The sequence below is a fragment of the Symphalangus syndactylus genome, chromosome 7 (genome assembly GCF_028878055.3).
Source record: "Symphalangus syndactylus isolate Jambi chromosome 7, NHGRI_mSymSyn1-v2.1_pri, whole genome shotgun sequence".
Classification (NCBI taxonomy): domain Eukaryota; kingdom Metazoa; phylum Chordata; class Mammalia; order Primates; family Hylobatidae; genus Symphalangus; species Symphalangus syndactylus.
The window spans coordinates 43,686,488-43,705,942 of NC_072429.2; the positions used below are offsets into that span (position 1 = coordinate 43,686,488).

The window sequence follows — 19,455 nt, forward strand, 5'->3', positions numbered from 1 at the left end:
AACAAGACCTGGTCTCTGTCCTAACTGAGCTGTTTATTAACAGCAAGATGGGCCTCAAACATTTGATGACAAATCATGAATTAATTATAGGTAGAAAGTACATGAGGGAGAAAAATGGTGTGATAGAAGGTGGAACAGAAAGATGGCCATCCTCTACGGCCATAATTTCAACTTGCTCATCACAGGTGAGGCAAGCATGACTACTCCTTTTCTTTGTCATGAAGGTTCAGAAAAGGTAGAAAAACAGTTAATAATTCTTTCCAATAATCTACTCCCACCCCCAAATCCCAAAAGGACATCCAGCCACAGTGTCAGAACAAATATTTCAAGTTTACAGTGGGCACAAGACCTGGAAGGTAAGATGTGATTTGGCACCTAAAGAAAGAACCCATGGACTCACGTTTTTGCTAATTTGCTGGTTGGCCTGGGGAAGGCATCAAAGCTACCTGAGTTTCAGCTAATAGGAAGTTGCAGCAGGCTTCATGGGGCCAATGGCATCAGAGACGTGACAGATTTACAATGTGACAGGAGTTGCTAATTGCTGTGGGATACAGAGGGTCTCCGTCTTCATCATTTCAACTTAAAATCTTCTGGCTTTGGTCCTCCCTGTCTGATGTTGACTGGGTACTGCAGGGTGGCTTTCTGAAGGATGCACCCCGGCATGGGCATGCCCCTTCCCTGCGGATGGTTATTCAAAGCTCTTCCATGCGAGGAACCTCGCCCACCCCGAGCAGTTACCATGGAGGTTAGAGCCTCCCTTGGCTGCTGTGCAGGCTGCAGTCAGCCAATACTGACTAACCCCGCATAGTTAATTAGTGGTAGCTTAGCTTGGTGCTATTAAAAGCAGGGCAAGCCAATGACACTGACACATTCAGGTAGGAGAGAAGTGTGGTATCTGAGTGGAGGTTGAGAAAGAACTGAGAAAATAAGAAATTAGAGCCACGACTTAATTCTCATGAGCAAGCATGTTTGGGGTCCGAGAAAATCTCTCATCACACTCACTCTCTAACATTTACCTAATTTCAACTGTCAATCAAATCCACTTCTAACCCAGGTGCTCTTAGGACTAATCATGCAGTCAGAACTGAGTGGAAAACACCAAGCAAAACCACAGGACGTGACAGTTTGCACTCTGCTCTGAGTGGCTGTTAAAAGCAAAACGAAATTAAAACCTTCTGCTAGGAAGGCATGAAAGTTGAAGTGATTGGGAAATCTATTGGAAAGGCCAAGGACAAAGATAAAATACACACCACGTATTTCATTCTCTCCATGAAGGATCAGACATAGATGTACACCATACTCAGAAAGCCTCGCCTAGTTACAGGATGACCCACACATGTGGGAGGCTTTGGGTGCTGGGGGAGTTTTCCAGAGGAGGCTGTCAACTCAGTGAGGGCAGCAGCTGCTGCCAGCCTGTGCTGTTCACAGGGGTAAACGAGTGCCCTAAGTGGCAAATGAGGACAAGCAGACAGCTCACATGTGACCCACGCATTTAAATAGCCCCCCTCCCCTTAGAACCAGGACCAAGGGAGCTTCACATCCCTTCCTCCTCTCCCAGGGCAAACATCTGAAGACAGAAGCCTCACCCTCAGTCCCCAGAGCATTGGCTTCCCCATGCCCCCTCCACTGAACACATCAGGGAGTCCTCTGTGCTTGTGGCGGAAGCTGGGAGCTCACTGGAAGCCTGGGTCCCAGGCTGCCACTCACAATGTATCTGGAAGGGACAGGATGAATGCGAAGACTCAGTGATCTGGGTTGGCCTGGGACAGCACGCAACAAGCTCTAAACAACTGATTTACAAACCAGCTGTGCCGGGGGCATTGCCTGTGTTCTGGCTCTGATGATTCCACCCTTGTGTTCATGAGGTTTCAGAAAATAGATGATTAGAAAGTCAAATTTAGGAAGAATAAAACAATATGTATTCTAAGAGAAGAACGTTAGAAATGTGAAGTGGACTATGACTTTTCGGGCTCAATTGTTTAATATGCCTGAGGAGCAAATTCTCAAGTTTCCTAGCATCTGACCTCTTCCTAAATGGAAAGCAAAGCTTCTCAGAGCTCATCAGAAATCAGCACTGTGGTTGTCACCAAAAACTGCAGGAGCCAAGACTTGTGATCTTTGATCATCATCTATATATGCTTATTTGAAGACATATTAAAGTATGTATTGAGTCAAACTCTATCAGAAACTCAAGAAAATACCACCAAATGGAAAAGTCATTTAATTCAAAAATCATACGTCCACTCATTTCATAGGTATTGTCACATAAACCAACCAAATGTAAGAAGGCCAAGTTTCAGAGGCCTCTGAACAGAAATTCTGTTTTCTTTATAGATGTATTTTGTGACACAAAAGCACATTTTTTAAAAGCCTGAACATGGCAACAGGGCTACTAACAGGGAAAAAGTCTACTCTAGTCACAGATTACTTTCTAATTACAGCATTGGATTCTATGCACCAGTCAATAGTCAATACTGAAGTTTAGAACAGTGCGTTATTTTAAAAGAAAACATTAAAGTGCCATTTAATAAGTACTTTATTGATATTATATCACACAGCACTTTACAGTATACTCAAAGATAGCCTAAATTATGAATTAAACATGCAAATATTTTCTTTTCCAAAATGTGGACAAAATGTCTTTTAGAGTGCTTTTGAACACTAGCCTTAGCTACTAAGCATTCATGGGTTTGATCTTTTTTGCAACATGACTTTAAGGAAGTTAACAAAGAACGTAGCTGTAGATAGTAATCATTTGATAAATATGAACAGTGTTTAAATGGCACTGAATTTACATCTTTGATCGTTTTAATAGGCCATCCACAGCCTCTCTTGTGTCTCTAATTCTCAACCTCCGAGTCTTAAAGGCTGTAAAGGCTCAGCAAGTGCCAGCTCATGTGGGTCTCTATGAGTGTCTATGTCTTCATAGATGTAAATATGTGCTGTATACACACACATACACACACACACAAAGATACTTTAGAATCAACAGATGTGCATTGTCAGATACAAGGTTGATTCTGGCATCTGGATAACCAAGAAAGCTGCTTTTAGGTGTCTGGACAACTTTGTAGAAATGGTGATGTAGAACAGTATAGAATGTCTTAACCTCTCCAGGACTGCTCCAGGTAACTGACATTTTGTTTATCAACACTCTGGTTCTGATTATACTAAAGTGAATTTTGACATGTACATGTCATGTCATGTCATACCCACACAAGGGTCTGGGTCTATGCTAAGCCTTTGCTCTCTAAAGCATTCTGCCTTGAGAGACGTTTTCACTTTGTAATGTCTGGCACAACTTTTGCAAAAATATTAGCTGCGAAATTTTTCTCTGATGGCTTTTTTTTTTCTCCTCAGTAAGCACAATATTTATCCTTCTAAAAAAGTATCCAAAGCTCCTTAGGATGGTTCACCTTTCTCTTTCTCTCTGGTCCTGGTGTTACTTTGCATCCAACACTTTTTCCTCTCAATAATACAGGTGCTTCCACTGGAAGACCACATTTCAGCAAGGACTGGCTCTGAATGACACCTGGATTCTCTCTATGGCCTTTCCCTCCACTTTGGGAAGCTCTTTAGTTAGACAGGTACCGTAGGCGGCAGGAGAAAAAAAGTTAATTATTACTTGTTGGAGTCTTGTCTCAGGCATGCCGTGGGGCTGTGCAAGATTCGCTGCTCTGCTGCTGTTGTCATTTTGATGCTACAATTACAGAGAGGCGGTTCAGCACCCAGCCGATCGGTGTGGCTGCCAAACACATTTGAGCATGACAAGATACATTTTTTAGACCCCAGCACAGGGTGGGTGAGAGGACATCCTGCTGACTTTATAAAGGGATGTGGGGCAGGGTTGTCGAGGTAAGTGATGATTGTCAAGTTTGCCAGAGATGATAGATAACTCCTTTGGCAGAACACCTAGGTCATTCCTTTTAAAGTCAGGTGGCTAAGAGGCTGTTTGGTTTCTGCAGTGCTGGCTACCTACTTGGGGAATATGGTTGCTCACAAAACATTCAGTACTTGGGCAAACTCTGGGTGCCATGGTGGCCACTGCTGTCCCCGGGAGTGCCATGTCCACAAAACGCAGTCATCCAGACTTGCTTTTGGGAGCAGAAGCCAGAGGATGACAGGTGCCAACAGACAGGCAGGGATCAGGTTATCTTTGGCTTCTTCTTTGTCTTCCTCCCCCTCAACTGTGAATGCTTTTGGAGCCTCTGTAGTCGAGACAGAGCTTTTACTGAGACAGCAGACAGCAGTTGCCATTTTCAGGCAATAGAAACTCAGGGGATAGAAGGCTTTCCCTTTGAGCCGCAGGTATGGCACACACAACTCTGTAGCTCTGGGCAAGTGCCTTGGAATGCCCTTGTCACTAGTATGCCTCTGTCCTGCTAATGCCAGCATGTCAACACTTGATTGTTCATTCTTTCTCTTTGCCTCTCACCGAAAAGCACTCGTTGAGAGGAAATGATGTTCAAAAAGACAGTTTGGTCTGACATAAGAAAACACATATTGGCCGTAGAAATACTTCAGACATTAAGCTAAAGACTGGCTCCAATTCTAGGACACCAAGGCAGGCCACAATGCACAGGGTCCATCCCTATATATGTTTATTTTGAAAAACAGGAGAGAAGATCTTCTGTCTTGAGCAAGTGAGGGTTTTACTTGCCTGGGGGCAGGGATTTGAAACCAGCTATCTTCTCCTGACATGGCATTCTTTTTTTTTTTTTTTTTTTGAGACGGAGTCTGGCTCTGTTGCCCAGGCTGGAGTGCAGTGGCGTGATCTTGGCTCACTGCAAGCTCTGCCTCCCGGGTTCATGCAATTCTCCTGCCTCAGCCTCTGGAGTAGCTGGGACGACAGGTGCCCGCCACCACGCCTGGCTAATTTTTTGTATTTTTAGTAGAGATGGGGTTTCACCGTGGTAGCCAGGATGGTCTCGATCTCCTGACCTCGGGATCTGCCCGCCTCGGCCTCCCGAAGTGCTGGGATTACAGGCATGAGCCACCGCACCCGGCCATGGCATTCTTTAGCTATGAAATTTTGTTAGTAACCTGAAGGAAAAGTGAGAGGCTGACCTTAATACCCCTAAAAGATTCAGGCTATGGCTAAGTGATCCCTGGGTCTTACAAAGGAAACTGGAGGCTATGGGGGAAAGCTCAGGGATCCTGGGCCACGGTCTTCCACTCTGATAACCAATTCATTCTCCTTATCGACCCTAAAGTTTCCTGTTCACACAAAGAGAGTCAGAGGTAGGGGGCATGGATAGGGGAGAGAGTAAAATCTTTTAGTCTTCAAGTTCCTTCCTACTCATTGGCTCATATTCTGAAGTTTATCCAGTTTTGTAGCTAATAGGAAGGAGGGAAGCCTGGCTAGGTAAAGGGAAACAGAGCAGCCATCTGTCAAGGGCACTGCACAGCCACAGGGAAGCTGGGGAGGAGGTACCTAAAAGATCCCATTGGCAGCAGCTCATGGGCACTGCCCAGACACACGGAAGCTGAGGAGGGAGTTACCTAAAAGATCTCATTGGCAGAAGCTCTGTTTCTCCCGGTTTCAAATCAGAGCCAACTCAAGAGGGAGGGACATGCTTCCAAGCAGTGAAGCTGGGGCCAAGTGTCTACAGGGATGCTTCATGAGGCACCCCCAAAGCAAGGATCTTGGCCTTCCGTTCCTCCATATGAGCTCCAGGTAAGTTTATGATGGGACAGATTACAACTTCAAACATCAAATGTGGTCGGCCACAGCGGCTCACACCTGGAATCCCAGCACTTCGGGGGTCTGAGGCAGGCAGATCACTTGAGGTCAGGAGTTCGAGATCAGCCTGGCCAACGTGGCAAAACCCCATCTCTACTAAAAATACAAAAAACCGGCTGGGTGTGATGGCTCATACCTGTAGTCCCAGCTACTTGGGGGGCTGAGACAGGAGAATCACTTGAACTTGGGAGGTGGAGGTTGCAGTGAGCCAAAAATGCGCCACTGCACTCCAGCCTGGGCCACAGAGCGAGACTCTGTCTCAAAAAACAAACAAAAACACAAATAAAAAACCTCATCAAATGTGTTAAAAGCATGATGTTGGTCTCTCTTTGGGAAGCACAATAGTATGTGAATGCACATCCCCTGAGGCCCCCGTTTCCCAAGGTCTTCTTGTCCTCAAGTTCACAGATCTAATTTATTAGTATACTCCCTTTCTTCTCAAGCTTTCCCCAGTGGCTTTCTTGAGTTCTATCTTGGTCCTGTCCATACTTAATTCTTATTCCCTGATTCAATGGTAGTGTCTTGCTTGCTCCTGGGTGAGTTCCTGGAAAAGAGCCGTATAATCCTTGAGCTGATAAACTGAGTAATGAATCACCATGACAAACCCCTGCTAACTTTAAAACCACCTGTAAAGCTATGATGGCACAATCTATATCCCTCCCGGAGTCTTCCTCTTCTTTTGGGATCACAGGGAATTGGAGGTGAAAAGGAAGAGTTTTAAAATGTTTAGGAGAAGGGAAAGCAGCAGCACATTGAGAACTGAATATTCTAAGAAGCTGGTTTTTTAAGAACTTACAGACGCACACACAATTTGAAAACTAGCTCGTCCACATTTCTAAGCCTCAGAAGATGTGGAGAAAAAGAAGTAAAGAGCACAGCAATTGACACATCTTTTTCTGTCCTGATATCTTGGGGGTACCAAGAAATACACCTGAGAAGAAAGACAAAAACTCGAATGCCTGACCCCACTTATTTAAATCCTGAGCTTCACCTTACTACTAAGTAGGCATTCTTTGAAAAACTCATTGCCTGGAGATGCTCTTCCCATCTCCAAATCCAAAGCCCAAGGGATGCTTAAACACACATAAAGACTGAACACCACTGATGCGTCGTGCCCACCAACAGGACAGCAGAGAGCAAGGCCATAGGAATGTCTTCTCTTTCCTTCAGGCCAAAGGGGGGACAGTGACCTTGACTCTCTTCACCTTTGCCTCCCCTCTCTCCCTCTTAAACATACTTCTTCAGCAATCGAAGCCTAAGTGTGTGAGCAACTAGCTTAAAGAATATCAAATATAAAACTTTGCCATATAGTATTTCAAATCACTCTATTTACAAGTTTATCTTTTCAAAAAAAAAAAAAGTAAAAGATACAGTAATTCAACACAATTCAAGTTTTTCTTTTCTTCTTTAAAGTTCCCTAACAAGGAATTCCAGAAACAGGAAACACTCTGAAGCAACGCTGCCATTCAAGGGGCTCCTGGGGAGTTTGATGGTCCATCGGTTTGTAGTTTGTCTAGAGTCACACCCTTGCAATGACATTCACATGTGGAAGATACGGAAAACTCTGTTGTTTGCAGGCCAAGTGAATTTGAAATGTCCAGGCAGTACTTCCCCATCCAAGGCAGTCTTCCACAAGATCTAGCCTCTTTTCACCAGCAAATTCCCTTTTTCAGAGGGTACCCATCCCACCCTCCAACCTTGGGTTTCTTCCTGGATCACAGTGGCCTATATTAGTCTCATGACTCGAAAGACTGAGAAATAATTCCCTTTCTCGGAGTGGCAGTGAACATAGATGTCCTTTTAAACTATAGGCCATACAGTTAGTCTAGGAATTAACCTTGAAAACCACCACAGCACCAGTGTTCAGCAGCCCAGGGCAGGGCAAAGGGGCTGGCCAGTGGTGGGTTAGAGGCAGGCAAGGGTGGGAGCAGGGATGGGTGAATGGGAGGACATGGGGAAACCAGTCAGATGGCATCACTCATTGGGAGGCAGCATCTTACCCTTTAAAAAACAAACATCAGTTGCATGGAAGAACAGAAATATTAAGACTATGTAATTTAATCTCAAGAGGTTACTAGGGTGTGATCCAAATATATCCCCATGCTGCTGAAATTCATCAGGAAGGGAACAGTTCCCAGCTACTATCCCATCTGCCTCAAGTAGACCACCCTAATTCCTTGATCCTGTGCTTCAAGTTGTTAGAAAACCATTCAAAAAAAGTGTACCAAAAAGGGGAGAGAAAAAATGTGTCGTGCAAAGAGGATGTGTTATTTTATTTTTTTGGTTTGGTTTTAGAGTAGGTTGGGTTGCCGTGGTTACTAGGCGATGGATGGCAGCCCTTGGTGGCAGAGAGGTTCCTAGCCTGGGAGGGAGAAACGCAGGGTGTGTGTGTTCCCGTGCATGAGAAGACTGGATTGTATCTCGTTGATGACGGGCCAACGGCTGCTTTAGAGATGGTGAGAGATTGGATCTTATATAAACAGTGCTTTAACCCTCTTCATCCTGCATGCAAACAGACCCAGCTGCCTGTAGCACTTTAAGTCTCAAGTACTGAGAGGTGGGGTAGAGAGAGTGCCTACTGTAAACAAAAGCAATGGATCCAGCCTGGATCTCAGCGCCAATTTCTTCGCCCAGCCCCAGCAGACTTAGCTACGCAGTGTGCTCTCGGGGACTATTTCTGACTTCCTCTTTCTGAAGGTTGGGCGTTTGGACCGTTGAAACAAAATGAGTGCCCCCTATTCAGGGTACTCATGAGAAAACGGCTTTGCAAGTCTTCCTCTTAGTTATCAAATGGTCTCCTCTGCTGATTGACTTCTTTTCTTGCAGTATTGATGAGTGTTGGCTGAGATGATCATGGAGATGAGTGACACCAGAGCTCACAGAAACATTCATGTTGACAGGTAGCAACAGAGTCAGTCACGTTGCATTTCTCAGTGGCAAAGAGAAATGGCCTCGACACTGGAATCAGCAGTTGTCATGGATACCATGTAAAGCTCAGCAGTTCTGCTGGGGCCCACGGTTAGAGGAACTCCACGTAATTCTCAGGGATGAGGCCAGTCTTTCCATTCAGAGTCCCCTCCAACCAGCCAGGCTCCTGAGATGGGTGAACTGTACAGGAAGGGGACAGAAAGCGAGAAAAGATGGCATTACAGATAGAGCAGGCGGCAGATATGCGTGTGGGGTGTGTGTGTGTGTGTGTGTGTGTGTGAATGAAGCTTGGACAATGAGTACAATCACTTATTAAGAGCCAGAGGTTCTGAACCTTTTGTGGGATATAAGCCTTCTGATGAAAGCTGTCCTGAACTTTCTTTGCAATGAAAAAGGAAACAGACACAGACATTCAAAATTTTGCATACAATTTTAGGGGTTTCACGGATTTTCTGAAGCTCCTGGTGTTAAACTACAAAGAAGTGACAGATTCCTACTGTTGTTAGAGGGCAATGGTTGTCCTGGTCCATCCATACATGTATCCATCCTTCCATCCTTCCTTCCTTCCCTCCTTCCTGCCTGCCTGCCTTCCTTCCTTCCTTCCTTCCATCCATCCACCCACCCACCCACGTACTCACCCATCCACCTGCCCAGTATCAACTATGTACTCAGTGCAGTGCCCATGGAAGACTGCTAAGAACTACTCTTTAAAGATATCCAGCTTCTAGAGGCTGGGCCTGGTGGTTCACGCGTGTAATGCCAGTACCTTGGGAGGCTGAGGCAGGTAGATTGCTTTAGCCCAGGAGTTTGAGAGCAGCCTGGGCAACATGGCAAAACCTTGTCTCTATAAAATATACAAAAACTAGCTAGGTTTGATGGAGCGTGTCTGTAGTCCCAGCTACTTGGAGGAGGGGGAGTGCCGAGGTGGGAGGATCACTTGGGCTCAGCAGGTCGAGGCTGCAGTGAGCCGTGATCGCGCCACTGCACTCCAGCCTGGGCGACAGAGCAAGACCCTGTCTCAATCAATCAATCCAGCTTCTTTTCATCATCTTACTTTCCTTCAAATCCTTACCCCCTGCTTCTAATTTCCTTGCAAATTTTCTGGGGTTTTTTTTTTTTTTTTTGGTTGTTGTCATTTTGAATAGCCTTTGAATAGCCATTTCTCTGTTTCACTCACACCATTTCTTAGTTTTCTTTCCTGTTCTCTAGATTTCCCCCTCCTCTATATACCAGTTTGAAAATTCTTCTCTTCCTCCCTCTATTGCCCTTTGATTTTTCAGTATCCAAAGAATATATATCTACTTTTGTGACATCATGATCCATCTCCACGGAAACCACTGTGATATTATAAAGATTATCTAAAATCCAGCTGATTCTGCAAAGTAGTCAACAGCAGGAAGGAAGAGAGAAGGAATCATGGGACTGAGAGGTGGGGGATGTTCATGCTTGTCAACTGAAGATATACAGATCACTCTGCAGTGAGGCAGGGCATTTACTGTCAATGTGTTAGGAAAACTCCAATGTCCCAAGATTATTTGGAGAGAATAGATTTTCCCCTATTCCCTTCCTGGGCTAATTAAATGACTTCCTGAGCTTGTTTTAGAAAAGCATTTCCGCTCCGACACTGCTACAGAATTCTAGTTTCAGTTTGTAGGGAAAGACGCAAGAACAGAAACCAAAGGGGGCAAATGGGAGGCAGCAAAAGAATCGGCCTTGAGGCTTCCAGAAGATCAGTGTCAGTCAACTTTGGGTACACCTTGAGTGCCTCCTTAGGAAAAGACAAGGTTAAACATCTATTAGTTGGCCTCCAAAGTTGGCCAATTTCAGATCACTAAGCTTCAGGAATAAACAGCAAGGATACTTTGGGTTCATGACAACCCACACAAGAGACAGTCTGGGAGAGAAGTGCCTTGGAAGAAGACACAACTTAAAAGCAACCTGGCCTCTCCAATGACCAAAGCTCTCCCATGCCACTCTTAAAGAACACCCAAATACCCCTGCCCTCTGCCCATCCATCCAACCAAAGCTTCCAAGATCACTTCAGTTTTTGCACTTCATACTGGTGACAACAAGACCCTCTTCCCTTTACTGGGTTCTTGCAAATATGAAAAGAGCTGGTGTGGATAAAGCACTCATCACAGAGCCAGGCACAGAGCAAATGCTCAGTACAGGCTAGTTAGCAGGAGACCCTGGATTGGGACTGCTCAGCAAGACCCCCTCCTAGTAGAGACCTAGTAAAACCAGATGGCCCTTACCACCCACCTAAGCTTCAGAAAAAATCAAATGTTTAGAATAAAATTAACAAATCAAACCCATTCTCCAAAATAAAAACCTCGAAAGAATAAAGCAAGCCAGACTGACAAAACACAAAAACAAAAACCAGGCCCTCCCACTTTACAGCAAAGCTCCAAGTTGAGTTGTTACTCTACTGGATGCACTGAGTCCATCTCCTTCAGACCTTTCTCGTTTTCCTGACTAGCTGTTCACCTACAGCACAGGTACTGGGGTGAAAACATTTACAATACAATCTGAGGGCTAAGGGAAGAATTAGAGGGGACAAGAGAGGCCCTCCAAACTGGAGGCCAAAAGGTAGGTCACAGGAGATGGCAGGAGATAACACAGCCTTTGGATTGGACTGCTGACTCACTGAGCCTTCAAGCCAGGGTTTACTAAAGCCTATGCCAGACCATGTGCTTCGGAACCCTCAGGATGCTTATTCAAACTGCACATTCCTGGGGCCCATGGCAAATCAATTAAAGCAGAATCTCTGGGAATGGGACCCAGGAACCTGTATTTTCACTAGCTCACAGGCAGTTAGGAGCTATAACTTTTCCGTGCCTAAATGCCTCTGAGTTAAAATGCAAATTGTCACTTACTAATGGAGGAGGGGGGCAGCACCAGTGCCCCCTTTCTTTCTGCTGTCTTCTGTTTCCACATTAAGGCTTAGCTGAAGCCCCACTTCCTTTGTAAATACTACCATGGAATCCCTTCTACCTGCTCCCTCCTCCTCTAGACACCTAAAATGCTCATAGTACATTCCACATAGTATTCATGGGTCCTATTTATATGCTGTTCAAATGTGCTAAGCTTTGCCTCTCTATCTAGTTTTTCAGTGCGTTTTGGTTTGGATTATAGCACTTCCTGGCTCCATAACCTTCAGTAACTCCCTTCTGCCTCGTGAATTATAATGATACAAGCTAACACTTAGATATGTTATGAAGCTGCTGTGTGCTTGGAGTTTTAGACATATTGATTCATTTGATCCTCAGGATCCTAGCTTGTATTATTATTATCTGTATTTTGCAGATGAGAAAATTAAGGCTCAGAGAGATAAAATAATTTGTGCATGGTCATAATACTGGAACCAAAATTTGAACCCAGCTTGTTTGACTCCAGAGACCAACCCCCTTCCCACTATATCAGGCCCTCTATTTTACCAGAGGGTGTGACCCATGCTGATAAGGATGATAACATGTTGAGCAATGCCAGGTGGCAGACCCTTTGCAAATACGCGCTTCACACCTGCATTTCCTCCTTTCATCTTCAGAATGACTATGGAGTTGGTTCTGCTATTATCCTCACTTTACTGATGAAAAACTGTGGCTGCGAAAAGTTAAGCATCTTGGCCAAAACTAAATATTAATAGCTGGTAGACGATGAAAATGAATCAGAGACCAGGACATCTGATCCCAGAGTCTGTCATCTTAACTACTACTGCTGTTGCCTAGCCCAATGCTCTGAACATCAAAGATGCTATGTGCTTGTTGGGCTGAATGGCGCCAATGTGCAACACTGAACTGCACCAGTGTCCAACGTGCTATACAAACACAAAAGTGTTGCCACAAGCTGCCTGAGTGGCTCTTCAGCCCAACAGCATATACTAAATATAAGCTGCTGTGGACACCGGTGTGCTTCCTGCCAATCACTTTCTCTCGGCTCTACTCGTGTACACCATACACCCCTGGGTACACAACTCATGTCTTCTGCCCTCCTTCGCTCACCATGGACAGGGAGCAAGTGTGTGACTAAGGTCTCTAATGGCTGACTGTCCCCAAAAGAAGTCTTAACTAAAAGAGGTGCAGACCCCTGGGTAATTAAAGTACATTCACTCATTTAACAAATGTTTACCGAGCACCTATCACATGCTAGACACCAAGGACCTATGCTAGGTCCTTGCACATAGCACAGAACAAGCAGATAAGATTTTGCTCTGCGGGACAATCAAGCAATAAGCAAGCATATAATTTTACGTAGTGGTAAAAGGAGAGAGAAAGACTAGAGCAGTGGGTAGTGCAAGTGCAACGGCCCTGTGATGGGAAAAAGCTGGGTGTGATTTTAGAACAGTGGTGTGCATGTATTTCTTAAAGGGCCTCACAGTGAGTGTGTCTCTCTCCTTAACTCTGCCACTGTAGTGCCACGGATAACACGCAGACACAAAGGCATGAGTGTCTGTGTTCCAGTAAAGCTTTATTTACAAAAACAGGTGGCAGGTTGGATTTGACTGGCAGGTCATAGTTCGCTGACCTTACTTGAGAACATAAAGAAGGCCTGCGAAGCTGCAGTATGTCAAGTGAAGGTGAGAGGAGGTCAGAGGGGTAGGAACTAGGCCCTGGGGAGCCTTGTAAGTCATTCTCAGAGCAGTGGGAGGCCACTGATAGATTTTAAGCAGGAAATAACATGATGTGATTTTCATTTTCAAAGACGACTCTTGCTGCTATGTGAAGAAGGGGTTCTGGGAGCAAGAGTGGAAGCCAGCGACAAGATGTGTCAGGCGGCCAGTGGAAGCGCCCAGGTGAGAGGTGAAGGTGGCCTGGGCTTGGGCATGGCAGCGAAGATGGCTGGAGAAGTTGAAGGAGATCCCTGAGTGCTCTCCTGTTAACCCATTTCCTAGGCAGCTTGGGGGCTCCTCAGTGAGGATGTCCTCCATCAGCAAAGGAAACTTGGGACAGGCCTGCTGTGTAGTGGTGCTATGTTAGGTATTATGAGAATGAATGGATCCAGCTCCTCTCAAATCTTGTTAAAAGTATCCCTAGAACCCAATTTTAGTGACTGCCATGTGCATTTTCCAGGTATCACGAATCATGTTGCTTCAAGATGACTAATGTTCCTGAGAATATGAGCTATTTCTCTTTCCAGTTACTGTCTGAGGTGCTCTTGTTGAAATGGGCAGTTTCCCAGTAGATTGGCCAGGGCTGACACTGGAATTATTTCTAGGTATTGCACATCCATTTCCCACTGCACAAAGTCCATGAGCTGACAGCAGCAGCCACTCCAGAGTCACAGTAGGGGCCCCTGGAATCCAAAGGCTTCGAGATTAATCATTACGAAACAACAGACTTTCCCCTCCATGGGCCCCTCCCTTTTCCTCTTCCTTATTCATTCTTCTTAATCCTGAAACACACAAAAAGACACACACACACACACACACACACACACACACGTATACTTTCTGATTGGTTTGATGATTTAATCTGACAGCTACACAGCATACAAATTAAAAAGCCTTTACCTCGTATCCCCAGCAGTAAACTAACAAGAAATGGAACAAGGAAAAAGACCCCCCCAACCCACCGCCCGACAAAATGATAGTGTTCTGTAGTGCCTCGTTTTCTCCTGTATGAGTGAAGGGGTGGGGAGGAAGAGGGTCTATGTAAGCATTTTCCTCTGGAAAAAAGACCTAATGACATATTTTGAGCTAACCCAACCAAGAAAGTGTACCAACATTTCGTCAGGTCCATTTTCTACTGCAACTCAGTCAACATTGAGAGGTGTTTTCTTTCAGGTTTAATGTGGCCTTTCGCTCCTCAGGGAATTTGAAAGGTCACTGGCAAGGCTGGTTAAAAACAAACCAGTGTCAGCGAACTCTGCCATGACTCCTAGAGACCACAGGAAGGCTTGGGTAAGGCCTCTCACTCATTCAACCAAACTTTCCTGCTGCTCTCATCAATACCTATCGGATTTATGATGATTACCATGTTGTAGGTGGAAGCAGTTACAGAATTGTCAGGTGACAGGTGGCAGGTTGGATTTGACGGGCAGGTCATAGTTTGCTGACCTTACGTGAGAACATGAAGAAGGCCTATGAGGCTGTAGTATGTCAAGTGAGGGCGTGAGGGTCAGAGGGGCAGGAACTGGGCCCTGGAGGGTCTTGCAAGTGATTCTCAGAGCAATGGGAGGCCACTGAAGGGCTCTAATGTCATTTCCATTTTTCAAAGATCACTCTCGCTGCTCTGTAAAGAGGGGGTTATGGCAGCAAGAGCAGAAGTGAGAAGATGTGTCAGGTGGCCAGTGGAAGTGCCCAGGTGAGAGGTGGAGGTGCCCGGAGCTTCAGTGTGGCAGTGAAGATGGCTGTGGAAGCTGAAGGACACTCTGCTGGGGAAAAAAAGGACTTGGCAGTTAACAATCATCCAGGCTTCTCTTCTTTTTTTTCCCCCTTTATGCTTTACTATTTAAGCTACTGCAGAAAGACTTAAAAATGAAAGAAGGTAGGAACATAAAATGGTAAAACGGTGCAACTTCTTTGTGAAACAGTTTGGCATTTCCTCAAACAAACACAGAATTAATATGACCCTGCAGTCCCACTCCTAGGTGTATCCCCAAGAGAACTGGAAACCTACGCCCTCACAAAAACCTACACACATGTTCACAGCAGCGTTATTCAAGTAGCCAAAAAGTGGAAACAACGTGCTCATCCACTGATGAATGAGCTTACATAAAATGTGGTATATCCATACCATCGCACATAAAAAGGAAGAAGATTCTGACACGCTACAATGTGGATGAACCTTGAAAACATTATGCAAACTAAAGAATCCAGTTTCAAAGATCACATCCTATATAATTCCATTTGTATGAAATGTCCGGAGCAGGCAAATCTAGAGAGACAAAGTAGAAGAGTGGCTGCCTTGGGCTGGATGGAAATGGGATGTGGTAAGTGAGGCATGACTGCTAAAAGGTATGGGGTTTCTTTTGGGGGTGATGAAAATATTCTGGAATTATATAGTGGTGATGGTTGCACAACTCTGAATATACTAAAAACCATTGAATTATACATTTTAAATGGGTAAATTGTGTGTTGTATGGCTATCTTAATAAACTGTTAAAAAATGGAAGAAGGCTGCATTCACCAAAAGGAATCACGAAGAAGACAGAAGTATATACATAACTTTTGATAGTTTAAAACAATTCTGCCCCTGAGATCAGGAGTCCTTTGTGTTATCAGAGGGAATGGCTGATAGGAACATGATGATCCCTTGCCCCTATGAGCAGTGAATTGGGACTTAGAGGACAGACCTTTAAGCCCCGAATTCACCTGTCGATGTAGGAATCTCTCAAATCCTGCTCTTCTATAGGCAGAAGCCCCTTCCTTGCTGACAAAGCAGGGGGCAGAAGCCCAAGCAATGCAGCCCATTCTGGTTTGTCTTCTGCAAGAGCCGTGTTGTGTTACGGCAGGGCCAGGACTCCACCGCCTGGGCCTGTGCGGGGGACACTCACCAGTGAAATGGCTTTGGACAGCCTTCAGCACACCCACTGCACCTGCATTGCACCTGCAGTCTGCTGGGGCCTGCAAGCACCAGCTGTGGACAGGAGAGGCGGCTGGGCTGGCTGTTTGTGCATTTTGATTTATAAAGGGCCCAGATGAAAGTTAATGGAGCAAAGGTTTAAGGACAGTGCTTGAGGCTTTCAGAACGATAAAAGGGAATGCAGACTCGGACGCCCACATGCAGTTCTGGGGTAATCCCTCCCACTCCTGGTGACCCAGAAGGCCAATGGTTGAGTGTGACCTGGGAGAGACCCTCATGCTCTGTGCCTTGTTCTCCCTTTTGTCTACCTGTACCTGATGGATATCTCTGCTATGCTGAATGCAGGGGCTGGGCAGGCACAATGGCAGCCCCTGTGGACGTGAGTACAGTCAAGGACTGGTCCCCAGGAACTCATCTCTGCTCTGGCCTGGAATGTGTTTACAGATACAGCCAGGACCAACGGAATCAGGTGCAGCACCCACTGCCCAGACAAAAGTGAGGAAAAACTGTCACTGTGAACTATGAGAACATCAGGGCCTTTTTCGAAGACGGATACAATGATGATGATGGTTTTAAGAATAAAAATATTAACTTATTGAATGCTTAATACGTGTTGAGTACCATTTCAAAGATGTGATGTGTATGATCTCTTAAAGCCACTCCCAAGTCCTGGGCTGGGTCTTTTGCAGGCACAATCTCATTTACAGTGGTAACAACTCAACATGGAGCTGATTACACTAGTCCACTCTTCACAATGTCTCCGGAAGTCCTGCTGCTGCTATTTTATTTTGGGAAAAGACACAGAAACCAACACACACACACACACACACACACACACACACACTTTTTTTCTTACCCATTGTATTGAGATTTTCCCTAGGGAGGAGCTTTGAAAATGCCAGTTATTTATGTGCGCCCCTTGTCCCCACCCCCGCCCATATCTTTGTGAGGGGATGAGAAACTCACCATTATCGAAGACGGTGCCTGCTGTGAATGAAAGTTCTGAGTCATGTTCAGCTTTGCAGGCATACAAGGCTTTTGCCTTCCGGAACGGTGTGCTGTGTGAAAACAGGAGTTTATTTAACATTTTTCAAAAAACCCTTAGAAAGCCCCAGACATTTCATCTCTCTTCTTCCCTTTCCCTGTAAGCTACCTAGTCCCCTCTGTGGGAAGTGCCTGGCAAGGCAGCCAGATGGCAAGGCACGAGGTGGGAAAGCTGCAAAGGTCACAGGAGAAAAATGAGAAATATTCAGAGAAGAGCCATAAGCTTCAAAAGACTACACTTCTTGTGGGGTCACCTTGTGCCATGTTAAAACTTTACCTGGGAGTTATAACGGCCAAACAGCGGGAGGGCAGGCTGGGCCCCATTTTTGGAGCACGAGTGCCTTGGGGGAAGGGAGGGAAGCAGGGGCAGGAAAGAAGTTCCAGGCTGCTCTGGGGAACACACTCCCAACAGAACCTGTTGAAAGCTGGCAATGCTCAGTGACTCAAAAAGGAGAAATTGCAGCAAAGCCAAGTTTCAGTTCCAGGCCACGGGCAGACGTGAGCTCTCCCAGATGTTCCTGATTTCTTACTAGGCTGGGTCTTGCTGGTGAGACAGGATTCCAGAGCTGGAGCTCTCCAATCCCCAGGGGAGGGAATAGACAAGGTGCATGAGGGCAATTACACATGTGTGTGCATGAGCACACACATGTACTTGTATGGGGAGTGTGAGGAGGAGGAAGAAGGGAGAGGGGACATGAGGCATTTTTTTTGGTTTGTTTTTGCTTTTCTCATGTCCACTGAGTATTTACAATCACTCTCACTGTGCATCCGAATCACCTGGGGAGCATTTAGAGAATGCAGATGTCTGGGTTCTACCTAGATGTGCAGATATTATATAGGCATCAGTATTTTTTGTTTGTTTAGACAGAGTCTCGCTCTGTCACCCAGGCTGGAGTGCAGTGGTGCGACCTCAGCTCACTGCAAGCTCCGCCTCCTGGGTTCACGCCATTCTCCTGCCTCAGCCTCCCGAGTAGCTGGGACTACAGGCACCCGCCACCAAGCCCGGCTAATTTATTGTATTTTTAGTAGAGACGGGGTTTCACCGTGTTAGCCAGGATGGTCTCAATCTCCTGACCTCGTGATCCGCCTGCCTCAGCCTCCCAAAGTGCTGGGATTACAGGCGTGAGCCACCGCGCCCGGCCAGGCATCAGTATTTTAAAAAAGCTCCCCAAGTAATTCCAATGTGCAGTGAGGGTTGAGAACCACTGTTCTAGAGCAGAGGGTGGCAAACTTTTTCTGCAAAGGGCTGGGTGGTAAATATTTCAGGCTTTGTGAGCCACATGGTCTCCATTGTGCAGGGTGATCAGAGTAAATGGTTATCTCGAATTTATTGCTGGGCCATATTTTACTGTTGTTCCCTCTGGTTTTCTAGGAGCCAAGAGATGATGGCCAGGTGGGAAAACATTGGGAAAGTGGGAGAAAATGAAGTGGGACCCCTGGGAACAAAGGAAAGAAGAGTCCTTAGTATTCACCAGCTCCAACAGGAAAACAGCTCTTCCTGGCTAATTATGATGACAGAATAAAGTTCAGGACAAGGGGCACTGTCTGCGAGCCAAAGAAACCAAGTCTATTATTGGCCAGCAAGGACCAAACATCCTATGTGCAACTTTCCAGGGAGGAACATAAGAGTCTTTTTTTTTTTTTTTTTTTTTTTGAGAGGCTGGGAAGCAGAGAGGAGTGACTTGGCTGTGAAAAGTGCTAAAACAGATAAAAGACTATACTGACAGGCAAATGGAGCCTGTTATGACACTGACATTGAAGGTGAAAGGAAAATCCAGCTCACATTAGCCAGGGTCTCAGAGACCAGGTTTTCAGGCAGTATTTCTGCCTCTTGAGGACAGGGCACAGCAGGTGGGTAAAAAGCAAAGAGACCAGGGAAGGAGGACTAAAAGTAAGGGAAACAGCATCTGAGGAAAGGTTCCTCTGACTGGATTTTCACAAACATTACTTATTAACCTCACTAAATAAGGATAATGGGACAAAACAGGGGCAAGCTGGGAAACCAGCAGGGGTATCTGGCAGGCAGAAATAAAAGGGAGTGGCCCAGGTGCCCAAGATTATGGTTCAAAAAGAGTAACATTCCATCGATATTAGGTTTGTGAAATTGAATAATGAAGTGGCAATAACATAGTACATTAAAAAATAACAATCTAGGCGCTGTGGCACATGCCTGTAATCCTAGCACTTTGGGAGGTGGAAGGATTGCTTGAGCCCAGG

At 45.6% G+C, this 19,455-nt stretch overlaps 1 protein-coding gene and 1 long non-coding RNA gene across 17 annotated transcripts in view; one reads left to right on the forward strand and one right to left on the reverse strand.

Moving 5' to 3' along the window:
• Positions 1 to 2,198: 2,198 nt before the first annotated feature.
• ARHGAP26 (Rho GTPase activating protein 26) overlaps positions 2,199 to 19,455 on the reverse strand; it is a 473,272-nt gene continuing 456,015 nt past the window's right edge. For 5 of the 15 annotated variants that reach the window (XM_055285812.2, XM_055285818.2, XM_063642715.1 and 2 more), the window contains 2 exons: positions 17,161 to 17,252; positions 2,199 to 8,851 (listed from right to left, as the gene is read on the reverse strand). In XM_055285812.2, coding sequence (XP_055141787.1) covers positions 8,763 to 8,851; positions 17,161 to 17,252 — 181 coding nt within the window. In that variant the 3' untranslated portion in view covers positions 2,199 to 8,762. Of the gene's footprint in view, positions 8,852 to 13,121; positions 13,964 to 14,903; positions 15,044 to 17,160; positions 17,253 to 19,455 lie in introns of those variants that run through there. The other 10 variants (XM_063642711.1, XM_063642714.1, XM_063642716.1 and 7 more) reach the window with 4 other exon arrangements.
• LOC129486232 (uncharacterized) lies at positions 13,397 to 16,799 on the forward strand. 2 transcript variants are annotated; one of them, XR_008658898.2, is made up of 4 exons: positions 13,397 to 13,463; positions 14,454 to 15,156; positions 15,260 to 15,601; positions 16,639 to 16,799. It is a non-coding gene; the product is annotated as an uncharacterized lncRNA (long non-coding RNA). The 2 variants fall into 2 exon arrangements; XR_010121693.1 differs by lacking the exon at positions 13,397 to 13,463 and having other exon boundaries at positions 14,467 to 14,570; positions 14,887 to 15,156.